Source organism: Urocampus carinirostris, chromosome 3 (assembly GCF_059441175.1).
Source record: "Urocampus carinirostris isolate Australia breed hairy pipefish chromosome 3, RoL_Ucar_1.0, whole genome shotgun sequence".
Lineage (NCBI taxonomy): Eukaryota > Metazoa > Chordata > Actinopteri > Syngnathiformes > Syngnathidae > Urocampus > Urocampus carinirostris.
In genome coordinates, this window is record NC_142351.1 from 39,345,204 (window position 1) to 39,364,829 (window position 19,626).

The following is a 19,626-nucleotide window of genomic DNA, read 5'->3' on the forward strand; positions in this document are numbered from 1 at the left end:
CATTTATTACATAAGGTTTACTAATCAAATGTTACTGCATATTTCCCTTTTCTCTCCCAAGAAACATTCAAAGTAAAATTAGATTTGAGCTTTTTCAGAAAAGTGCAGTAAGAACAAATGCAAACAAAGAACATGCATCTTTATCTTAATATTTTGTGAAATTCATTGCATTTCAAAAGAAAGAAAATTCTAATTAAACGAAATCAAACAACATTATATTTGTTGTGGCTTCCGTTTATGGCTCCATTATAATACAAATTGCAATATACGCACTGTATGAAACGGGCCTGACTTTATAATTTAACTTACTTTAAAAAGTTAGAAAAACAATCAGACTTTTAAAAGAAAAATATTCTTACCTGGATGTAGTCCGGAACTCCGGTGCTGTCCATCCGACTTGCCACGTTGACCGTGTTGCCCCAGATATCGTATTGGGGCTTCCTGGCCCCGATCACCCCGGCCACCACCGGTCCCATATTCAGCCCTGAAGGGCACAGTTAGTAACAGACACATAACTCAATTAACAATTCTTTTACCGAAAGCAAATGAATCCGTATCTGACCGATCTTCATCTGGAAATTGTTGAAGGAGTGCTCATTGATGTATTTCATCTGCTCTCGGAGTCTCATGGCGTAGTCAGCCATTGCCAGGATGTGCGAGCGGCCCTCTCGGTCGTAGCTGGACATGTTGAGGCCCGAGGCGGCCATGTATGTGGAACCGATGGTTTTGATTTTCTCCAGCTGACGGAATCTATCCTCGCTAATGATCTGGGAAAGGAAACAGGGTAAGGACAGAGGGAAAAACCTTGCATACAATTCAACCATTGAAGACTCAGTTAATAAATAGTCTTAGTTTACTATTAAATCAGCACAAAACCAACTGCAAAATCTTTTCTTAGAAAATTGAGAAAAATAAAGGTAAAAAAATATATATACTGTTTACATTTTTCCAAGTAAAAAATTTGTTTCTGTCTGGTAAATACTGTAATTTATTAATATTTTTGATTTTTAAAATCATTTAAATAAAATCAAATCTAGATAGGTAATGAAAATGAGCGGCATGATATTTTTTTCATACTTTTTCCCCAATTTATTAAACAAAAAGTTAAAATATGTCAAAGGTATGTTGTGCAGTATTTAACACCTTTTAGAGGTAAAAGAAAGTTTATTTATTCAGAAAAAACAATAGGCAAAAATATGTCACATATCACATTAATGTGCAATATTCAATATTTATTTTATACAACATGAGCTTCACCTAGAGGGAGCTGACATAATTGTCCACCATCTTGCTGCTATAGGTACCCATAAGCGTGAAAACAGGTGGACAAAAAAGTAGTCGTAGAAGTAAAATGGTGTGCTTAGGTCACCTTGTGTATTTGTTGTTTGTATTTTTCCTCGTACTTTTTAGTATTGTTTTCAGTTGCACTACACAATATGGCGACATCCTTAAGGGAAATACACAAAAAGATAAATACTGTAGTGGAAAATAAAGAAACTTTTAATGCGAGCATTAAATAATCAAACACATCTCTCTAAATACTAACAAAATGCTATCCTGACATGCATATGTAAAGAATAATGTTAACAGTAATTACAAACCTTTACTGACTAAAATACAAATTGTAATATAGAATATTTTATAGTCTTATCATGAGATCTTAAAACACAATTATCATTGGCAATATGAATAAAATGTATTTTTGATTGGAAATAAAAAAAAAATTATATCCAAATGTTGCAATAATAAATATCATAATACCTCTGTACTTTAACAATTCTGTATTCAAACATATAGATATTCGACTCAAAATATATACATACAAATTAAATTCATAGGTATTATCAAATGATTAATCAGAAAGTGCAAGAACAAAATGTAATACAAGCTACATTTTTCTCTTTAAAAAATATGCTACTGACCATAATCCGTTTGGGGTTGGCCTTAAAATATTGGATTGTTCGAGTTCCAAAACATTTGTTACCATATGAAGTAATACACTGGTTATCATTTTCATTATTCTCTTTGTTTTCACAGGTAATCCATTCCATAACCAAACGTATTAAGTAAATTAAATAAAATACTATCGTGGTACCTCGCTAGTGGAGCATAATCCGTTTGGGATCTGTTCTAGAAAAATGAATTCAAGGGCACTGAGTCATTTTTCCCTATTCAGAGTCATGCTATTCTTTACTGAACATTTATATGCATTCCAAAATAGCCAAAATATTAATAACACGTATAATTAAACAACGCTAAATAGACACAATGTTAAGAAAATGTGTACCTAAACAACAATAGTGATTTAAATGTGTAGATAATAAGGATTAAACATAATGAAGATAATATTAAACAATTTGAAACCATTTACTGTACCTTTGCACACTGATTTGAAGGCAGACACTCGAATCCCATATTCGTATTTTACATCAATTTTCTTACTCAACTTAATTGTTGTTCTCACTGTTTTCCTTTTTGCTAACTTTCTCAGAATTCATTACAATCAGCGAAAAAAGCAACAAAACATCCAAAATTACAATAACTTCTCAACAAGTGTTGTTGGACTGACGTTATATCTCAAAATAAGGCAAGACAATCAGGCAAGATTACACAAGTTTGTTCGAGTACCGATGCAAAAAGTGTTTAAATTATTTTGGGCTGAATACAGTCTTTCAAATTCTGAGTTATCACAGTTAATTTACGTGAAAATAAGTCTTTGGCACCAAGTTAAGATATTGCTATTTTTTTGGGTCACTCTTCGCACCATTGTGTTGGTGCTGGTGAACTCATGATTGGAATGTCGACTCACAGACCAAAAACGTTAAAAAATAGTAAAACAAGTAACCCTGTTGTCCCTAACCTCGTCAAAATCGGCGATGATCTCGTTAAGCAGCCTGAGGCACTCCACGCCCTCGTTGTTGCCCTCCAGCTCCACATAAAACTCGGAGAAATTGCAGATGGAGGCAAACATGACAGCCACGCACTCACACGACTGATAGTACAGTTCGTCGTTGCGGCGCTCACGGGCCAGGAAGTGCGCGGCCACATCTTTGGGCAGGATGTTGTGGAGCAAGCGACGGTTATACGCCTGTAATTCCTCCATCTCCTCCTTCTCCTCTGTAGCCTGGACACCAGGATTACGTTTTTCTTGGAAATTGGACCTTCATACTTTATCTTTCCTGCAGAGGTCCGCCTGCATTTACCTGCAGCTTCCAGAGAAAGTCAAGGCGTGCGGTGGACTCCACTTGCTGACCGTGTAAGTACAGAGCCAGAACGAAGACAGTCAGAATGATTGGGGTCATGACTTTCAGGGGCACTTTGGTCACACTCTCAAGGCTGCGGAAAGACCACCAGTCCGTCATCAGAGTCGAGAGAAGCACCAAACCGCAAACAAGTCAACTTACCACTCTTCTGCTGTTGTATTGACAGCAAGTCTGGAAAATAAAAAATATAGATCTGATCTAGCTTCATTGTTATTCCACTTTTATGGTCCCGTAGAGACTCAAAACAAGAGAGAGAGGACATCAATGCATTTTGAACTGGCAAGGAAAACAGGGGAGAATCCAAACCATAGACAGGAAATTCCAACCTGTTCCAAAAGCCCTCCCCAGAGCCCTTTCTTTCTAATAGATATAATAACAATATTCAAATCAACGAACAACGGGTAAGATGTATGATAGTCAAAATATCAAAATAGTATCCTATGCAATCGCCTTTATATTAAAGACAGAATAAGCTCATCAGATGGTGACTCTCATTTTTTTTTCCCACAGGGAGAGAGTGGACTTACGGCGTGTTGGCTTGGACCAGCAAGTCAGCGTTGTCGAACAGGACCACCTGAGGCCACTCAACCAGCAGGAGGAAGACCAGTTGGATGAGCAGCATGAGTGCCAACTTGCCAATGCTGCTGATGTGGAGGAACACTGAGCAGACCAGTAGGGTCAGCAGGACGCTGTAACTGAAATACTGAAAAAAAAAAAGGCAGACCTCACAACAAATCCACAGGAGATGAAACGAAACTAATAAATTGGAATCAAATGGAAATACAGGAAGGTGGTGTTCCTGCCAACCATTTCTGACGCCCATCCTCTTGCGCCATTAGGATGCTAATGTATCCTGAACACTTGTCTGATTGGGTCATCAGCTCGCGACAACCAGTCATTTGTTGTTTCGCTCTTTTAACCCCAGGACATCTTCCGGTGGTGGAGTGATGGCTGGAAAGTCTGCCAGCCAACCCCACTGATACCCTAGGTTTTACTTGAAGGCCCACAGCTTCAACAATGTCTGGCCATAATGATGCATTGCCCGTTGGGAAATGCAACGGCCTTTTGAAGTCGGCTTTTGTTTTCCATTCACTGGCGGGTAAGAGAAGCCTTCCCAAGTTTGACGGGCGGGGGGCATTGGTGTTTTTGCTTGCCCTTGCAAACCGGATGATGTGTTTTTGCAATCTTCGACTATCTCTGCCAGCTTCTTCAGGACTTTTTGAAGAGAACCAATGTAAAAATAAACAGGAAGTGACCCGGAAAACATCTCAAATTACACGAAGTGACTTATTATACACAAAAGGTGACCTGGAAGTGACTCAAATGAAATTGAAAATCCAAAATTGAATGACAAGTTAAAGGTTTAACTTGTATCACAGGTTCTCCTAATTCTTGACTGTTTCCTCAATTTTCAATCTCCACTGCTTACTGTATGTAATTATTGATACGTAACACGTCATGCTATTCCTTATCCTTTCCACGTTCAAGTAATAATTTAACTTTTTTTTTAATCCCTCAAACACTAAAACGTGTTTTAAGGGATTGAATATATGTACTTTCTTCCAGGTCAATGTATATGATTAGGTAAAAATCAATAAATTAAATTAAAAATATTTCTATCAGGTATTTTTTTCAGTCTTAAGGTCTTTACATACAATCTTTTCGAAATGTTGTAAGAATACAATAAGGCCAACGATAAATACAGTAGACCCCTGGGATACAGCAGCCCCGACGTATGACATTTTGGAATAAGATGTTTTTTCGTCCCTCTTTACGGCATTGTTCCTATAATAGCACATCAACAACAAATTATTTTGTGTGTCTAAAAACGTAAAACATTCAAACTTTGCGGTGTTTGTGCGTATGACAAGTTCAAACTATAAATGTAATGCTATTAGTTGACGTCACATGAAATACTGGTATGCTATTGCTTTGCGTCAGGGCATCATAAAAAAATGTCGATATTCCATTGGTTGAACTCCCTCCCACAATCCATTTCTCTTCATTCAGTTCAGAATCCTTTGTAAACACTTTGCATCCACCCATTACTCCACCCAAGCTGCTCAAATCACATCACACAGGGTAAATACAAAATAAAATAACTTTTTCTTAACACGTATATTTATCTTTAATTTTATTAACTATTTACTATTTTATCATTTTAATGTTTTTATCTTGGGAACCGGGGGTTCAAAACGCATTAGCTGCAAATTACCATAGGTTTATTTCCCTGGTCATACAGCAATTTCACTTGGCAATCCCCATCTCAGAACAGTTAAATGTCTACAATTTTGCAGGCTTCTCAGAACTACTAAATAATGTACAGTGTAACACAATGTATTATGCAACGGATTGCAGATCATACGCTATGAGGCCAACCTGAGGAAAAGGGCAGGGTACGGCCTGGTCGGAACACACTGCCAAGACGTCCTTCGCCGTCGTGGTGAGGTTGTAGAGCAGACAGAGTGTCACTGTGGTGTTCCGCTGACCCTCGGCCACACAGTCCTTCAGTTCAGTTCGGCTGCACGTGAACTGGCACGGTAGGAATTGTAGGTCAGCATAAAGTCAGGCGATAGGGTTCACATAGCACAAAACGGATATTACAGCACGCCATGCCACATATAAGATCTCGAGAGCTCGCAAAGAAACCTGGCATTCTTGTAAAACTATGTCCTTTTGTGCTGCTGTGAAACCAGTAGCAACAGATGAAAAAGAGGAATTATTCATTTGAAAATGATACTGCTAGTTTTGTACAAGGTATATAGAGTACATTACAGTAGACCCCTTGATACAGTGACCCCGCTTTACAGCATTTTGACAGTATGGAATGTTTTTTTCCGCCCCTCTTTACAGCATTATCACCACTATATAACTATAAATAGAAATGTTTTTGTGTTCAGAAAATAACAACATTCACACATTTCAATGTTTGTGCGTATAACGAGTTACAGCTCTAACATGCCTGTTAGCTATTGGTCGATGCCATATAAAATACTGCTCTACTGTTGATTTGCGTCACGGTGTCATGCAGATGTCGATATGCTGTTGGCTAAACTACCTCCCACGATTCCTTCATGTCTCTTCGTTCAGTTCAGAATTGTATGTGCTTTGTGAAGACTTTACGAGTCGCCAATACATTCCCATAGAATCGAAACTTTTCAAGAAATACAAAGAAAGGACACGCATCACTACTCTTGCTTCATTTTCACTTTGCGACCCTCACCTCAAAACGGATTCACGTCCAGGCATGAAAATGTGTCAAGGCTTAAAAAGGAGAGAAGTGTGTGGAGGAAATACTGTATTTAATTGTGTATAATGCCTTTATAATGTATTTTTTCAGCTCAAACTTGCGTTTGGCGAGCCTACAACGGTTTGGAGCAACGTGAATCATCCTGACCTTCCAAACAGACTACGGGACCTGTCATGGATGGTGGCTCATGAGGTTCTTTCAGTCAGAGCCGTAATGCACCACCGAGGAATGTCAGCGATTTCGACATGCCCTCGACCTGGCTGTGGCGCCCAGGAGTCGGTGAGGCACCTTTTTTGTGAGTGCACCGCTGCCGAGGACCTGTGGGCAATGGCCGGCCACCTAGGAAAATTCCCGGACTTGCCAGCAGGGGAGGTCCCTGACGCATAGTACGTGCTTTACGGGGTGAGTCGGTCAAAAAGGTCACAGAACGACTTTGTCAAGGACTGGCTCACTCTCGCCGCCATCAAAGACGCCATCTGGACCTCCAGAAACCTGCTGGTAAGGAGGTGCAGGCAGATCCCTCCCGTGGCTGTGCTCCGAATGGCTTCAGATACCATACAATCTGCGATCGGCAAGCCTAGGACGCAGCCATAAAGAAGAATCGTCTGCACCCACCCGGAGGGGGGAACCGGAGCTCCACTGTGGGGGTCCCGGCAGCAACGGCCTGGTTATTCGGGTGGTTGTGGAAGGTAGAAGTAAGAAATGAAATGATCTGCATTTATATAGCGCTTTTCATGTCAATGACTTCCCAAAGCGCTTTACAGTCTGCTTCACATTTCCCAATAACGGCCGTGATGTGTGCAGCCATGTAAGGCGCTAACCTGCTTATTGGGGGTAATTGGGGGTTCAATGTCTTACCCAAGGACACTTCGACATGTAACACGGACAAGCCGGGATTCGAACTGGGATCCCTTAATCCTAAAACGATCGCTCTACCTCCTGAGCTACTGCCGCCCAAAGAAGGGAGAGGACCCATCTGGGCATTCCGGGCAGAGGACTGGAGGATTCTGCTTGGGAGGGTGGAATGGAATCCCACTTGAGAAGACAGAGCTATGCCCTTGTACAATAGTATTGCCCTTTGCATATTGGTTAACTCCTGTTAAAAGTGTCGATAAAAATTGTTCAAACCTCATATTGTTAGAATATGATATAATGAAATTGTGAATGTATTTAATTGCTGTTAAAAGTGTCGATAAAAACTCATATTGTTGGGATGTGATATAGTGAAATTGTGTGTTTAATTGCTGTTAAAAATGTCGGAAAAAAATGTTAAAACGTCATATTTTCAGATATAACAAAACTGTGAATATACTTAATTGCTGTTAAGATTGTCGAGAAAAATTGTTCAAACCTCACATTGTTTATTTGCTGTTAATAGTAACCAACAAAAAACATACACAAACATGTCCACACACTTTTACACTGCACGGAAATGACTATTGATACTACGCAGCAGAAGATGTCACCCTCATGACTCTCCTCGTGCTTCCGCTTTACTAAATTTTTGTCATGCTCTTTACTTGAAAAAAATGTGTTTAATTGATAACAATGTTTCTATTTAGCCAAGTCGATACAGAAGACCTACTTGTAAACGATCTTGGGAGCTTTTATAAAATATATATAGCCAGGTTCTTAAAATAAAAGGCAGTCATACTTAGGGAAATAATAAATCTCAATTTTGAAATAAACCCCTGAAAAAAAATCCAAAAACGACAGAAAGAAAGGTACCGGACGGTCCATATGTAAAAAGAAAAAAACATCTAATAAGTTAAATAATAATCTTTCGGAGCATTATTTTCCCTTTCACTTGCAGATACATTTGCCCCTTTGTTGTCTTTTTGTAACAATTGATGAAAATTGTAGCTATCCGTTTTATTTGACATAACATAGTTTGAAGAACAATAAAGCAAAATGTTTATACATGTATAAAAAAACAAAACAAAAATATATTTCAAATCAGTAAAATTATCTGGAAGTGCAATAAGACTTATTTGGCAGTCTACACACATAAATGAATGAACGACTAAATAAAACATCTTCTCATAAAATATGTCAATTGACTGAGTTCAGTAAATCTGATGTGAGTATATTAAAATAATGATGAGACATTCTGATTCTTTTAATACTCTTTTGTGATAATTTGGTTTCCGAAATATATCTTATTTAAGTGTTTAGGCTAAAGGAAATGGGACCAATATGCGCTTCGACGGGGCAGCACGGCGGCGCAGTGGTTAGTGCAGGGGTCGGGAACCTATGGCTCGCGAGCCAGATGTGGCTCTTTTGATGATAACATCTGGCTCGCAAATCTGGCTCGCAGATTTGGGTTTAAAAAAATTATCGTTTGTTTAAATGCATCCATCGATTTTCTATTGATCATGTCTTGTGCAGAGTTGCAGTTGCACGAGCGATTGTCTATTTCAATTGGATGATAATACCCTATGTTGGCCGTTACTGGGGGCACAGGTACACGCCCCCTTTAGCGTCCATTGGCACTTGGCCGTTGGTCATTAGCTCAAATCTAACTCTTCGACGGAGAAGATGGCGAAACGAAAAAAAGATGATGAATATCCTACATTTCAGGACGAATAGACCGAAAAATCTGCCTTTGTGAAGAGGTATGCCTAATTTGCAATGACAAAATTGCATCGATGAAACAGTCGAATGTTAAGCGGCACTTTGACACACGCCATGCCTCCTTTGCACGGTCTGCTTTTGCACAGCAATGTGCGCTGGTTGTCAAGAGGAAAGGTGCTCAGCCGTTTTACGGCTTGCCTCAACGAAATACGGATTTTTCTTGAAATGAAAGGCAACGAGCATCCTGAGGTAGCGAAAACTGAGTGGCTCCTCAAGTTCTATTATCTGGTGGATATTACCGAACATCTAAACCAGCTCAACGTTAAAGTGCAAGGCGTTGGAAATACAGTATTATCCCCTCAACATGCTGTGTTTGCTTTTGAAAACAAGCTGGAGCTCTTCATCAAGGATCTTGAAACAGTTCGCTTACTACATTTTGAAAAATAAGAGAGTTTACAGAGGCCTGCACAACAAGAGAGCCCAATCAAACCAGCTAGCTGGCTTCATATCCGGTCTCCTCCAGTCGTTAAAAGCGCGCTTTGGAGAATTTCGTGAGCACTGTGGTCTTATTAAGTTCACCACCCATCCAAACGAGTGTTCACTGAACACAGCCGACCTGAGTTGCATTCCTGATGTCTCCCTGGTAGATTTTGAAGCAGAAGTGGCTGACCTGAAGGCTTCGGAGATGAGGATGAGCAAGTTCAAATCACTGAATGAAGAATTGGAAAGAATTGCACGACAGAAAGCGGAGTTGGCGAGCAAGCACATGAGGACAGAAATGGACAAACTTCAACCCAAAGACGAGCTGATTCTCAAAGCTTGGAACGTGCTTCCAGTCACATACCACACACTGAGGCGTGTGAGTATTGGTGTATTGACAATGTTTGGATCGACGTATTCATGTGAGCAGTCATTTTCACATCTCAAAAACATCAAGTCCAACCTACGATCACGTTTAACGGATGAAGGCCTCAATGCCTGCATGAAGCTTAAACTCACCAAGTACCAACCAGACTACAAAACCATCAGCAAATCAATGCAGCACCAGAAGACGCATTAATGGTGAGTATTATAACATCATTATTTAAAATAATAAATTAAGACGCTTGTTATGCTCACATTTAATTGAATTCAGTCTTAAAATATATTATATGGGTCTCACTGTAACAAATTTCCAAAAATTGTGCTTTTATGGCTTTCTGAGTCAAAAAGGTTCTCGACCCCTAGGTTAGTGCATGTGCGGCACAGTTCTAAGGTCTCGGGAACCTCCTGTGTGGGTTCAAATCCAGCTACCGGACTTCCTGTGCGGAGTTTGTATGTTCTCCCCTTGCTTGCGTGGGTTTCCTCCGGGCACTCCGGTTTCCACCCACATTCCAAAGACATGCATTTCAGGTGGATTGGCCGGTCCAAATTGTCCCTAGGTGTGAATGAGCGAGCGAGTTGTCTGTCCCTGTGTGCCCTGCGATTGGCTGGCAACCAGTCCAGGGTGTCCCCTGCCCACTGCCCGATGATTGCTGGGATGGGCTCCAGCACCCCCGCGACCCTACTAAGGATAAGCGGTGCAGCTAATGAGATGAGATGAGATGCGCTTTGGCTTCTTTCGCGTCAGTTCTCTTTTCCATTCTGTTTATTTACATTTGTATTTTAATGTTTTGTATTTATTTCAAATTCGTTGTAACCTTGTGTTTAGATGAACACAGGGTCAAAAATCTGAATAAATCATTGAGTTAACCAACGTAATAAGTATTATCTTCAGTTTTCAGTGTTTTCTTTAAAAAAAACCTTTTTCATTTTAAGAAGGTGCCAGGTTGAACCTTTACTGAAGAAGTCCTTAAATGACAACAATGTGCGTTCATTTTCATACAACGTCGATGTAGTTATGGTATCATAAAAGCAGCTACACGTTTAATGCAGGCAGCGCAGTGGTTAGCACTGGTGCGGCACAGTTCGGAGGTCATGAAATCGAACCTTCCTGTGTGGAGTTTGCATGTTCTCCCCGTGCTTGCGTGGGTTTCCTGCGGGCACTCCGGTTTCCTCACACATTTCAAATCATGCATGTCAGGTTGATTGGCCGGTCCAAATTGTCCATACGTGTGAATGAGTGAGTTGTCTCTGTGTGCCCTGCGACTAGCTGGAAACCAGTTCAGGTGTTCTGCCCACTGCCCAAGGACAGCTGGGATGGGCTCCAGCACCCCCGCGACCCTATTGAAGATAAGCGGTGCTGATAATGGATGGGCGTTTAATGCACATGGAGTCGCCCCCTTCTGGCATAGTCAAGAACATTTTGATAAGATTTCAACACTCGTTTACCATGCTTCCTCATAAAGTACACATCTACAGAAGTTAAACATTGCATGATTGAAGCACGGCAAATTGTACACTCACCATGTTAGCAAAGGAAGCAATAAAGAGTAGGAGGATGGTGAAGACAGCCACCAGTGTACTGTTTGCACGGGACTGCACGATTTTCCTGGTGATCATTTGCAAGGCAGATGGGAACATCTTGAAAGCATAAAACAAAAACAATACAGTGGACAATACATTAGGTGTGTTTGCTAGAATCATGGTATCGCTACAACCCGGAACTACTGTACTGTGTATGTATGATGCGTCAGATCGAACACTCCTTAATTTCAAACTCTGTATTGATTCCTAGAAAAATGTTCCTTACTCCAGATGTGCTGGTGGTGAAAAAATGTTTTTAAAAGGGAATCAAAACATCATTATCATAAAAAGCACTGGGTTGGATAGATAACGAAATAAAATGATCAAATCAGATCATGAAAAACTGGCAGAAAAAAAAGGGAACCGTAAATAAGACTTAAAATAAAAGAGATATCAAATAATCAGGAAAGTAAAATGAAATATGGTACATACGGAGAGGAATGTTGTACAGGGTTTACACACCATAAGAACTGAAGAAAGTGTTGATTTCTAAATGAAACAGATATCAATGTATTTATTTATTGTATTTTTTTAGTGTCCTTCAATCGAATGTGCGTTACATTCGAAAGGAAGGAGCAAAAAAAAAAAAACTAAAGGGAGTTTGTTTTTGCCTCTTGGAGACATTGTTGTGTATGGTTTGCACACAAAGGAATTAGGATTGTCTTTACTATCGCTGATAACAAAAGAACAGAAGAAAAAGTTGATCAGATTCTATTAAAATATCTTTTTTTTAAGATCTTCCCAATGATTTGTTCTTTCGAGTACTTTATTCTAACTCTGGTTATCTCTCTCTACAGCATTTGTGTGTAAATATTTGTCATTTAAAAAAAATACTGTAGATGCCAATTCCCATCATATGGTCTTCTCCATTTGCTTGTTACCATTAGCACTAAACTGACATTTTAAAAAAAAAAAAAAAAATATGTTGTATGATACATTAAGTCAATACAGTGGGGTAGACATAACACTTCTTGCCATGCTTAGTTTTCAAATTTACCTAACCCAGATGCTGCATTCCACTCTGGGCCATAGATGGCAGTCAAAGGTAGAAAAATCTCATCTTTTGAATCATCAATATTTAGTATTAGTAAATGTTTCCGTAGTGCAGTGGTTAGCAAAGGTCCACAGTTCGAAACCGGGTGGAAACATGTGTAGGCCTAGAGAGGGATGGGCGCGACCAGGCTTTACTTGCCCAAGATACATCAAAGCCCCAGTGGTTAAAGGGATGCAAATAACCAATCAACTAAATGTGACTTACACTGCTATTCTGTGCAAAGTTACAACTAATTGGGACTCAAAGCAACCAATTGTGTCTTACTTTGATGCAGGAGTAGATGGAACAAATGAAGAGGATGTGGAGTAGAATGATAAAGATGCTCAAGTACAGAACCAGCATGAGAGTTGTTCTGAGGAGGGAGGAAAAACGTACATCAATGTTAAGAAAATTGATTTCTTGTGCTTCGTAAACTGAGAGCAGAGTCAAAGCTAGTCTTACGCTTTGAAAACAATCATCTGAATGATACAGATGCAGCAGAAAACCAGGAGGGCGCAGGTTACATAGCCACCGAAGCCATTGTCTACCTTTTTCGAGTACTGGCAGTCCACAAAACAAAAACACAAATTGGTTAATTGGGGCCAGAACGTCTGATTGTCACACCCGCTACCTTTTTTTCCAGCTCGACAGTTTGAAAGGTGAGCAAAAAGTTCTTGACATGGTCTTTCCGCAGCTGGTCAATGCTGCGAGCGTCGATTGCTCTGGCCAGGAATTCGTCCACCTCATCTTCTGGTTTCAGAGTCTCTTGAGCACAGCGGCTGATATAGGCATGTAAAAGTAAGTTTGTTTACATGCAGACACTAATCCAATTGGAATATTCCCAGCATTCCGATTATGTAAAGTCATGTAAACGTGCACAATAATCTGATTATGGTCAGACTGTATTTCGATTGGGGTGGATAACCCTAAAAATGTGAATTTTACATAAACAACATTTTAGAATAATCAGAAAACAGCATTCACATATAATATTATTCATTTAATACCTGAGAATATTTGTGTCACGTTTGTCCTTCTACAGAAACAATCACAAAATAGGAAAATAAATTTCCCTCCTCCATCTTTTTCCACATTCAAACATTTCTGAAAAAAACTCTTGGGAACCACATGTTGCTGACCCCCGGATAACTGTCATTGATTATTCGTGCTTGTATACGCATTCAAGTAATCTGATCGCTTACTCTAAAAACACTTGGGTCAAAAACTCTACCAACCCTAATACTTATATATTTGAGTTTTTTTACTTATAGTTTGACTTAAAACGACCTCATGTTTTGGGTTGTTTTAAGCAAACACCCATTCTGTTTGTTATAAAATGAACCAATTTTTTCAAAAACAAAATATTATTTTGTGAAGAGTTCTCCATTACCTAAAAACAAAAACATTGTTTAATTTTGTTGGGTTTGTTTTTCCAAAGCCACACAAGACATTAGATCAAATCAACCCAAGTATTCAGTTAATCCATTATTTGCCCAAACATGGGTTATTCTTAACCCAACTCTTTTTAGAGTGTGGCCGTCACAGTTGTATCAGTCCATATATAATGTAAGTGTATGTTTATTATTTGCCACAGAGTGGATGCAGCAATGGAGCTCAATAAGCCCTTTATTTCCTTGAATTTGGTGAATTACATGAATTCAATCATCCTTCCTTTAAAGCAGGGGTCGGGAACCTATGGCTCGCGAGCCAGATGTGCCTCTTTTGATGATAACATCTGGCTCGCAAATTTGGGTTTTAAAAAAAACAATATAATTAGCTCATTCGATTTTCTACTGCTCATGTCTTGTGCAGAGTTGCAGTTGCATGAGCGATTGTCTATGATTTTAATTGGATGATAATACCCTACGTTGGCCGTTACTGGGCCGTTGCTGGGGGCCCAGGTACACGCCCCCTTTTGTGTCTCTTGGCACTTGGCCGTTGGTCATTAGCTCAAAGCTAACTCTTCGGCAGAGAAGATGGCGAAACGAAAAAAAGATGATGAATATCGTACATTTCAGGACGAATGGACTGAAGTATTTGCCTTTGTGGAGAGGTATGCCTAATTTGCAATGACAAAATTGCACAACAATGTGCGCTGGTTGACAAGAGGGAAGGTGCTCAGCCGTTTTGCGAAATACAGACTTTCCTTGAAATGAAAGGCAACGAGCATCCTGAGCTAGCAAAAACTGAGTGGCTCCTCAAGTTCTATCATCTCGTGGATATTACCGAACATCTGAACCAGCACAACGTTAAAATGCAAGGCGTTGGAAATACAGTATTATCCCCTCAACATGCTGTGTTTGCTTTTGAAAACAAGCTGGAGCTCTTCATCAAGGATCTTGAAACAGTTCGCTTACTACATTTTGAAAAATAAGAGAGTTTACAGAGGCATGCACAACAAGAGAGCCCAATCAAACCAGCTAGCTGGCTTCACATCCGGTCTCCTCCAGTCGTTCAAAGCGCGCTTTAGAGAATTTCGTGAGCACTCTGGTCTTTTTAAGTTCACCACCCATCCAAACGAGTGTTCACTGTACACAGCCGACCTGAGTTGCATTCCTGATGTCTCCCTGGTAGATTTTGTAGCAGAGATGTGGATGAACAAGTTCAAATCACTGAATGAAGAGTTGGAAAGAATTGCACGAAAGATGCACATTTAATTGATTTCAGTCTTAAAATATATTATATGGCTCTCACTGAAACAAATTTCCAAAAATTGTGCTTTTATGGCTCTCTCAGTCAAAAAGGTTCTCGACCCCTGCTTTAAAGGGACATTTTAGCGCACCAGCCTCCCCATGCAACGTTTGCGTGTTCTTCTCATGCCGGGCACTCCGGTTTCCTTCTACATTTCAAAAACGTGCATGTCAGGTTAGTTAGATGGCTGGTTCAAATTTTCCCCAGGTGTGAATGAGCGAGTGAGTTGTCTGTGTCTGATTGCCCTGCAACTGGCTCCAGTACCCCTGAGACCCAAGTGAGGATAAGCGTCACAGAAATTGGATGGATAGAATATGCATATGAATATCAGTTAAAAATACATAAAGTATCATAAAAATATTTTTAAGCACTTGTCGAGGTCGAGAAGTTCATTCAACAGATTTTACATATAATGAGGCTCACCTAAAGGGAGATGACATGATTCTCCTTCATCTAGCTACTACGGGTACCTTCAAACCTCAAAAACATTGTGAAAGGCTGTGCTTTGTAGCACTCGTTTTTGGTTGCACTACACAATAAAGCGACGTCTAGTGGTCATATATTATACAGTGTCACTTTAATGACAAAAGTTAAATGCAGAGACCTTTTTTATTTAACATCGTTTTGCCCTTAAAATTGGAATACTCACAAACACCATCTATACGGGGTTATTTGTATCTTAAGACATATAAGAAATTCATTTTGATTGCTCCAGAAATCCAATTGAATTAATGGCTGCATGTACACGTTGTCACTGTGTACCTCTGTGTTTTCTGTCAGACGTATTATGCGTCGCCAATAAGTTAAAAAAAAGACTCTCACTTGTCTTTGCTGGATGCTTCGTCAATACCCTGAGAAGAAATACAAAAAAGGCAAGCGTGTAAACAGAGGTTATTGAGTGGCCACAGTGGCACAGAAAACAAAACAAACCAAAACAGTAGCAAAAAAAAAAAAAAAAAAAAAGACAAGATTGTTCAGGCGTCCACAGTGACATGATCCCCAGGAGACGCACTGATATTTTAATTAATGCTCGTAGGCTCCAAATTACAGACTCTTTTTGCGGCAAGTGTTGAAAGCCTCTGAGACACGAGGAAATGAAAGTTGCTAATAAAGACGTCAGGCTCCACGAGGAAACAACATGCCGGGTGTTTTTTCTCTAATGTTACGTTGTGTAATACGTGGTGGATCCCACATATTTTGTGTACTTAAATTCATGCACGCAGGTATTTTGCTTTAAAATATTTTTTGTTTGCAGAAACATAATTGTGGGACATTCTTATTAATGTGGGCAAAGATAACAAATAGTAGCGTTATTGTTACATGTTTAACGGAAAATACTGATGTGATACCAGCCATTTGCTGCAAAAGAAAAAAAAAACCTGCCCCAAAGGAAATATATTTTTGTCATTTTTGTATTGTACTTAATTTTTAGTACAAAAAGGATCGGCCTAGTATTTTTTCATTTTACTTTATTTATTGGTTTACTATTAACATGTATCAATTTTCCCAAACTACTTTTATGTATTTTAACAAATGTATCTTGTAAAATAAGAAAAATGATTATTACAATGTCATGATGACTGATTAATTTCACCTGTGCCTGCTCGTTTGGCCCCAGCCGCGGCTGGCTTCCTGATTGGTTCCCGGTCCTACTTAAGCTCCGTCCATTCACTCCCCTCTTGTCAGTCCGTCTGTTTTCACAAGGCAAGCATTTTTGACTCTGACTCCCGTCTGTCACGCTTTTTACCCGTTTTCCACCCGTCTGATTTCCCCAGTTGTCCCCGACCACGTTCTACTCTCCCGTTCCGGCTAACGACCTATTTTTCCGTTTACTACACTACGATCCCCCGCTCCGGAAGATCAACTTCCGCATTCTGAGCACGTTGCGATTCTGTGAGCGACTTGCTTCCCGCGTCCAGCGCGTACCGGATCACAGGCGATGCCTTTCCTCTATATCTCAATAAATTTGTGATCCTGTATCCTGCTTCTGTTCTGTTCGTGACATTACAAGGGAAACAAAAAATGTATTTTTTTTTTCTTAGTTTAGGATTTTCTTTACTGAGATAAAAAATAGAATACTTTAAATAGAAAAATAATCCGCGAGCCGTTCTTTAAGAAATATTTTAATTTGATAGGGCAAATAGCACCAACAGCAGATACCCTTTTCATTTAAGTTTTTTTTTAATAGTAAAAGAAAAATACTTCAAATGTAAAAAAATAATCTGCCATATCAGACATTTCCCCCCCACATTATCAAGTCAAGTCACATTTATTTATATAGCCCTTAATCACAAAAATGTCTCAAAGGACTGCACAGGATTACAATTACAAAATTACACAATTACACAATTACCTAATCTTAAACTAGCATGAAGAATGTTTTACTTCGTTAACTTAGAAAAAAAAGTTAAAATTATGGAAATTTGGGGGAAAAAGTGTGCCTAAACTGAACCAAATTTTTGCTACTGGGGCAAGAATTTATTCACTCATTTGTTCATCGATTCATTTGTTGATCTATTTATTCGTCTATTTGTTCACGTACGTGTTCATTTATTTATTTAACATATTGAATTTTTTAAAAAGATAAAAGAGGTATATATCATCTGTTTGATCAAAATAATCTCATACATTAACTGCACATTACATTTATTGTAATCCTAAATGTAAACTTTAAAAATAAATTCAGTAAAATAAGGTAAACACGAGAGCCAAACCCAAAGTTGTTTTTTTTTAACATAATATGTTGTATGTCTTTCAACTTATCTATCATTCAGGGTTATATACTTTTTGTGGAATGTGAGTTGACGGTACATAGCAGACTTTAAAATGGTAATGATGTATTTACAACATGTATTCCGAGAAGTGCACAAAGGTCCAAGATGTATGAAAGTCAACTTATTAAAGGAGTAAGCATTTAAAAGCTGATTAATTATTTTACAAGCTCTGCTTTGCACATAATCAAATATGTAGACATTGTGTGAATGTAGAGGATGAAATCATGCTGAATTTTTCATTTTGCTTGAATTATCTCACCATCTGCCTGAAGACTTTGGACTCCTTGGTTCTGGAGAAGGATCTGTCAGGCACCCAGCGTGGCATCAAACCTTCAGTGGAATTAGCTCGCCCTCGCTGCATCTTGGCCATCATGGCTTTTTCCTCTTTCTAAATATGAATATCCAAAAAAGCAAATAGATTTGAATAATATTTATTGTGATTGATAACAATGTAGTTCTGAGCACATTTTTTTATGAGATTAGATGTGGCACACCATGCTAAACATGTAATAAAAGACTTAAAAATAATACAATAAAAAGTTATCATTACAATAAGAAGAAATTATTATCCGTGTTAAGTTATCGTCTCAAGTTTTGAATGCAACCAACCCTCTTCTGACTGCAGCCCAACACCAGAAACGTTTCAATATTGTTCTCCTTTAGGTAGGCATTCCTCTCCCCTCCGAAGCCGGGCTCCACTTCGTAGTCCTCGTTGAGGTACTGGAGAGTGGCCTTGGTGATGTGTATCCGTCTTTGAGACACAAATGCAAGGAGTCAGAAACTAAACTACGCAAGGAGTCAGAATATCTTTGAAGGGCTGACCCGGCCTTCCCACCAGCCTCCATTTGATTGGCTAGCGTCACGTCGTTGGACCAAACGTCAAACTGCCACTTGCGCAGGCCCAGTACGCCGCAGTGAACGCGGCCGCTGTGGATGCCCACCCGCATGTTTACATTCACGCCCGTCACTTCTCTCACAAGTCTGGACAAAAGCAGCACAAGGAAATTCAGCAGAGAAAATTGTGATGTTCTGGTTTATCGACAAAGGTGGGAGTAAGGGAGAGAAGTGCAAGTTGTAAGTTTTAAGTCTTAATTTTCAGGCTTGGAATGACAGAAGTTATTTGGTTTCCTCTACATTTCCCCTAAAAACAAGTCATGAGTTACATCATAAAATCCTGCACAGTACTCGTTTATTGCGGATACTGAGGACCCAAACCCATCATGTGCATAAATCTCCAAAGCAGACACCCCCCGCTTTGGTGGGTCTCACTCTCAGCACTACTTGATTTGGAAGAATGGTCACGGCAAAACAGTGCAGTTCTCAATCAAAAAAAGCACTTTTCTGGCACTGTCTTGCGGCTGCACGGGTGTTGTTGGTTTTCGGCCGAAAGAATGGAAAAAAAGTGCTGCCATGCACGACATAAATATAGAATAGAATAGAATAGAATAGAATATACCTTTATTGTCATTGTTACAAAGTGGGTTAACATATTGTGACAACGAAATTGGGCATGACACTCCAGAAATACAGGACTGTCTCAGAAAATTAGAATATTGTGATAAAGTTCTTTATTTTCTGTAATGCAATTAAAAAAAC

General features: G+C 39.3%; 1 protein-coding gene across 1 annotated transcript in view; it reads right to left on the bottom strand.

Moving 5' to 3' along the window:
- Nucleotides 1-19,626, bottom strand: part of LOC148369673 (adenylate cyclase type 6-like) — an 89,678-nt gene that overhangs the window by 5,962 nt on the left and 64,090 nt on the right. Inside the window, exons 8-22 of the mRNA XM_088331783.1 lie at nt 18,853-19,011; nt 18,640-18,781; nt 18,290-18,418; nt 16,079-16,107; nt 13,197-13,344; nt 13,028-13,125; nt 12,851-12,938; nt 11,473-11,589; nt 5,643-5,795; nt 3,791-3,966; nt 3,405-3,434; nt 3,204-3,336; nt 2,861-3,124; nt 563-767; nt 360-484 (exon numbers count right to left, since the gene is read on the bottom strand). Coding sequence (XP_088187909.1) covers nt 360-484; nt 563-767; nt 2,861-3,124; nt 3,204-3,336; nt 3,405-3,434; nt 3,791-3,966; nt 5,643-5,795; nt 11,473-11,589; nt 12,851-12,938; nt 13,028-13,125; nt 13,197-13,344; nt 16,079-16,107; nt 18,290-18,418; nt 18,640-18,781; nt 18,853-19,011 — 1,996 coding nt within the window. The remainder of the gene's footprint in view (nt 1-359; nt 485-562; nt 768-2,860; nt 3,125-3,203; nt 3,337-3,404; nt 3,435-3,790; nt 3,967-5,642; nt 5,796-11,472; nt 11,590-12,850; nt 12,939-13,027; nt 13,126-13,196; nt 13,345-16,078; nt 16,108-18,289; nt 18,419-18,639; nt 18,782-18,852; nt 19,012-19,626) is intronic.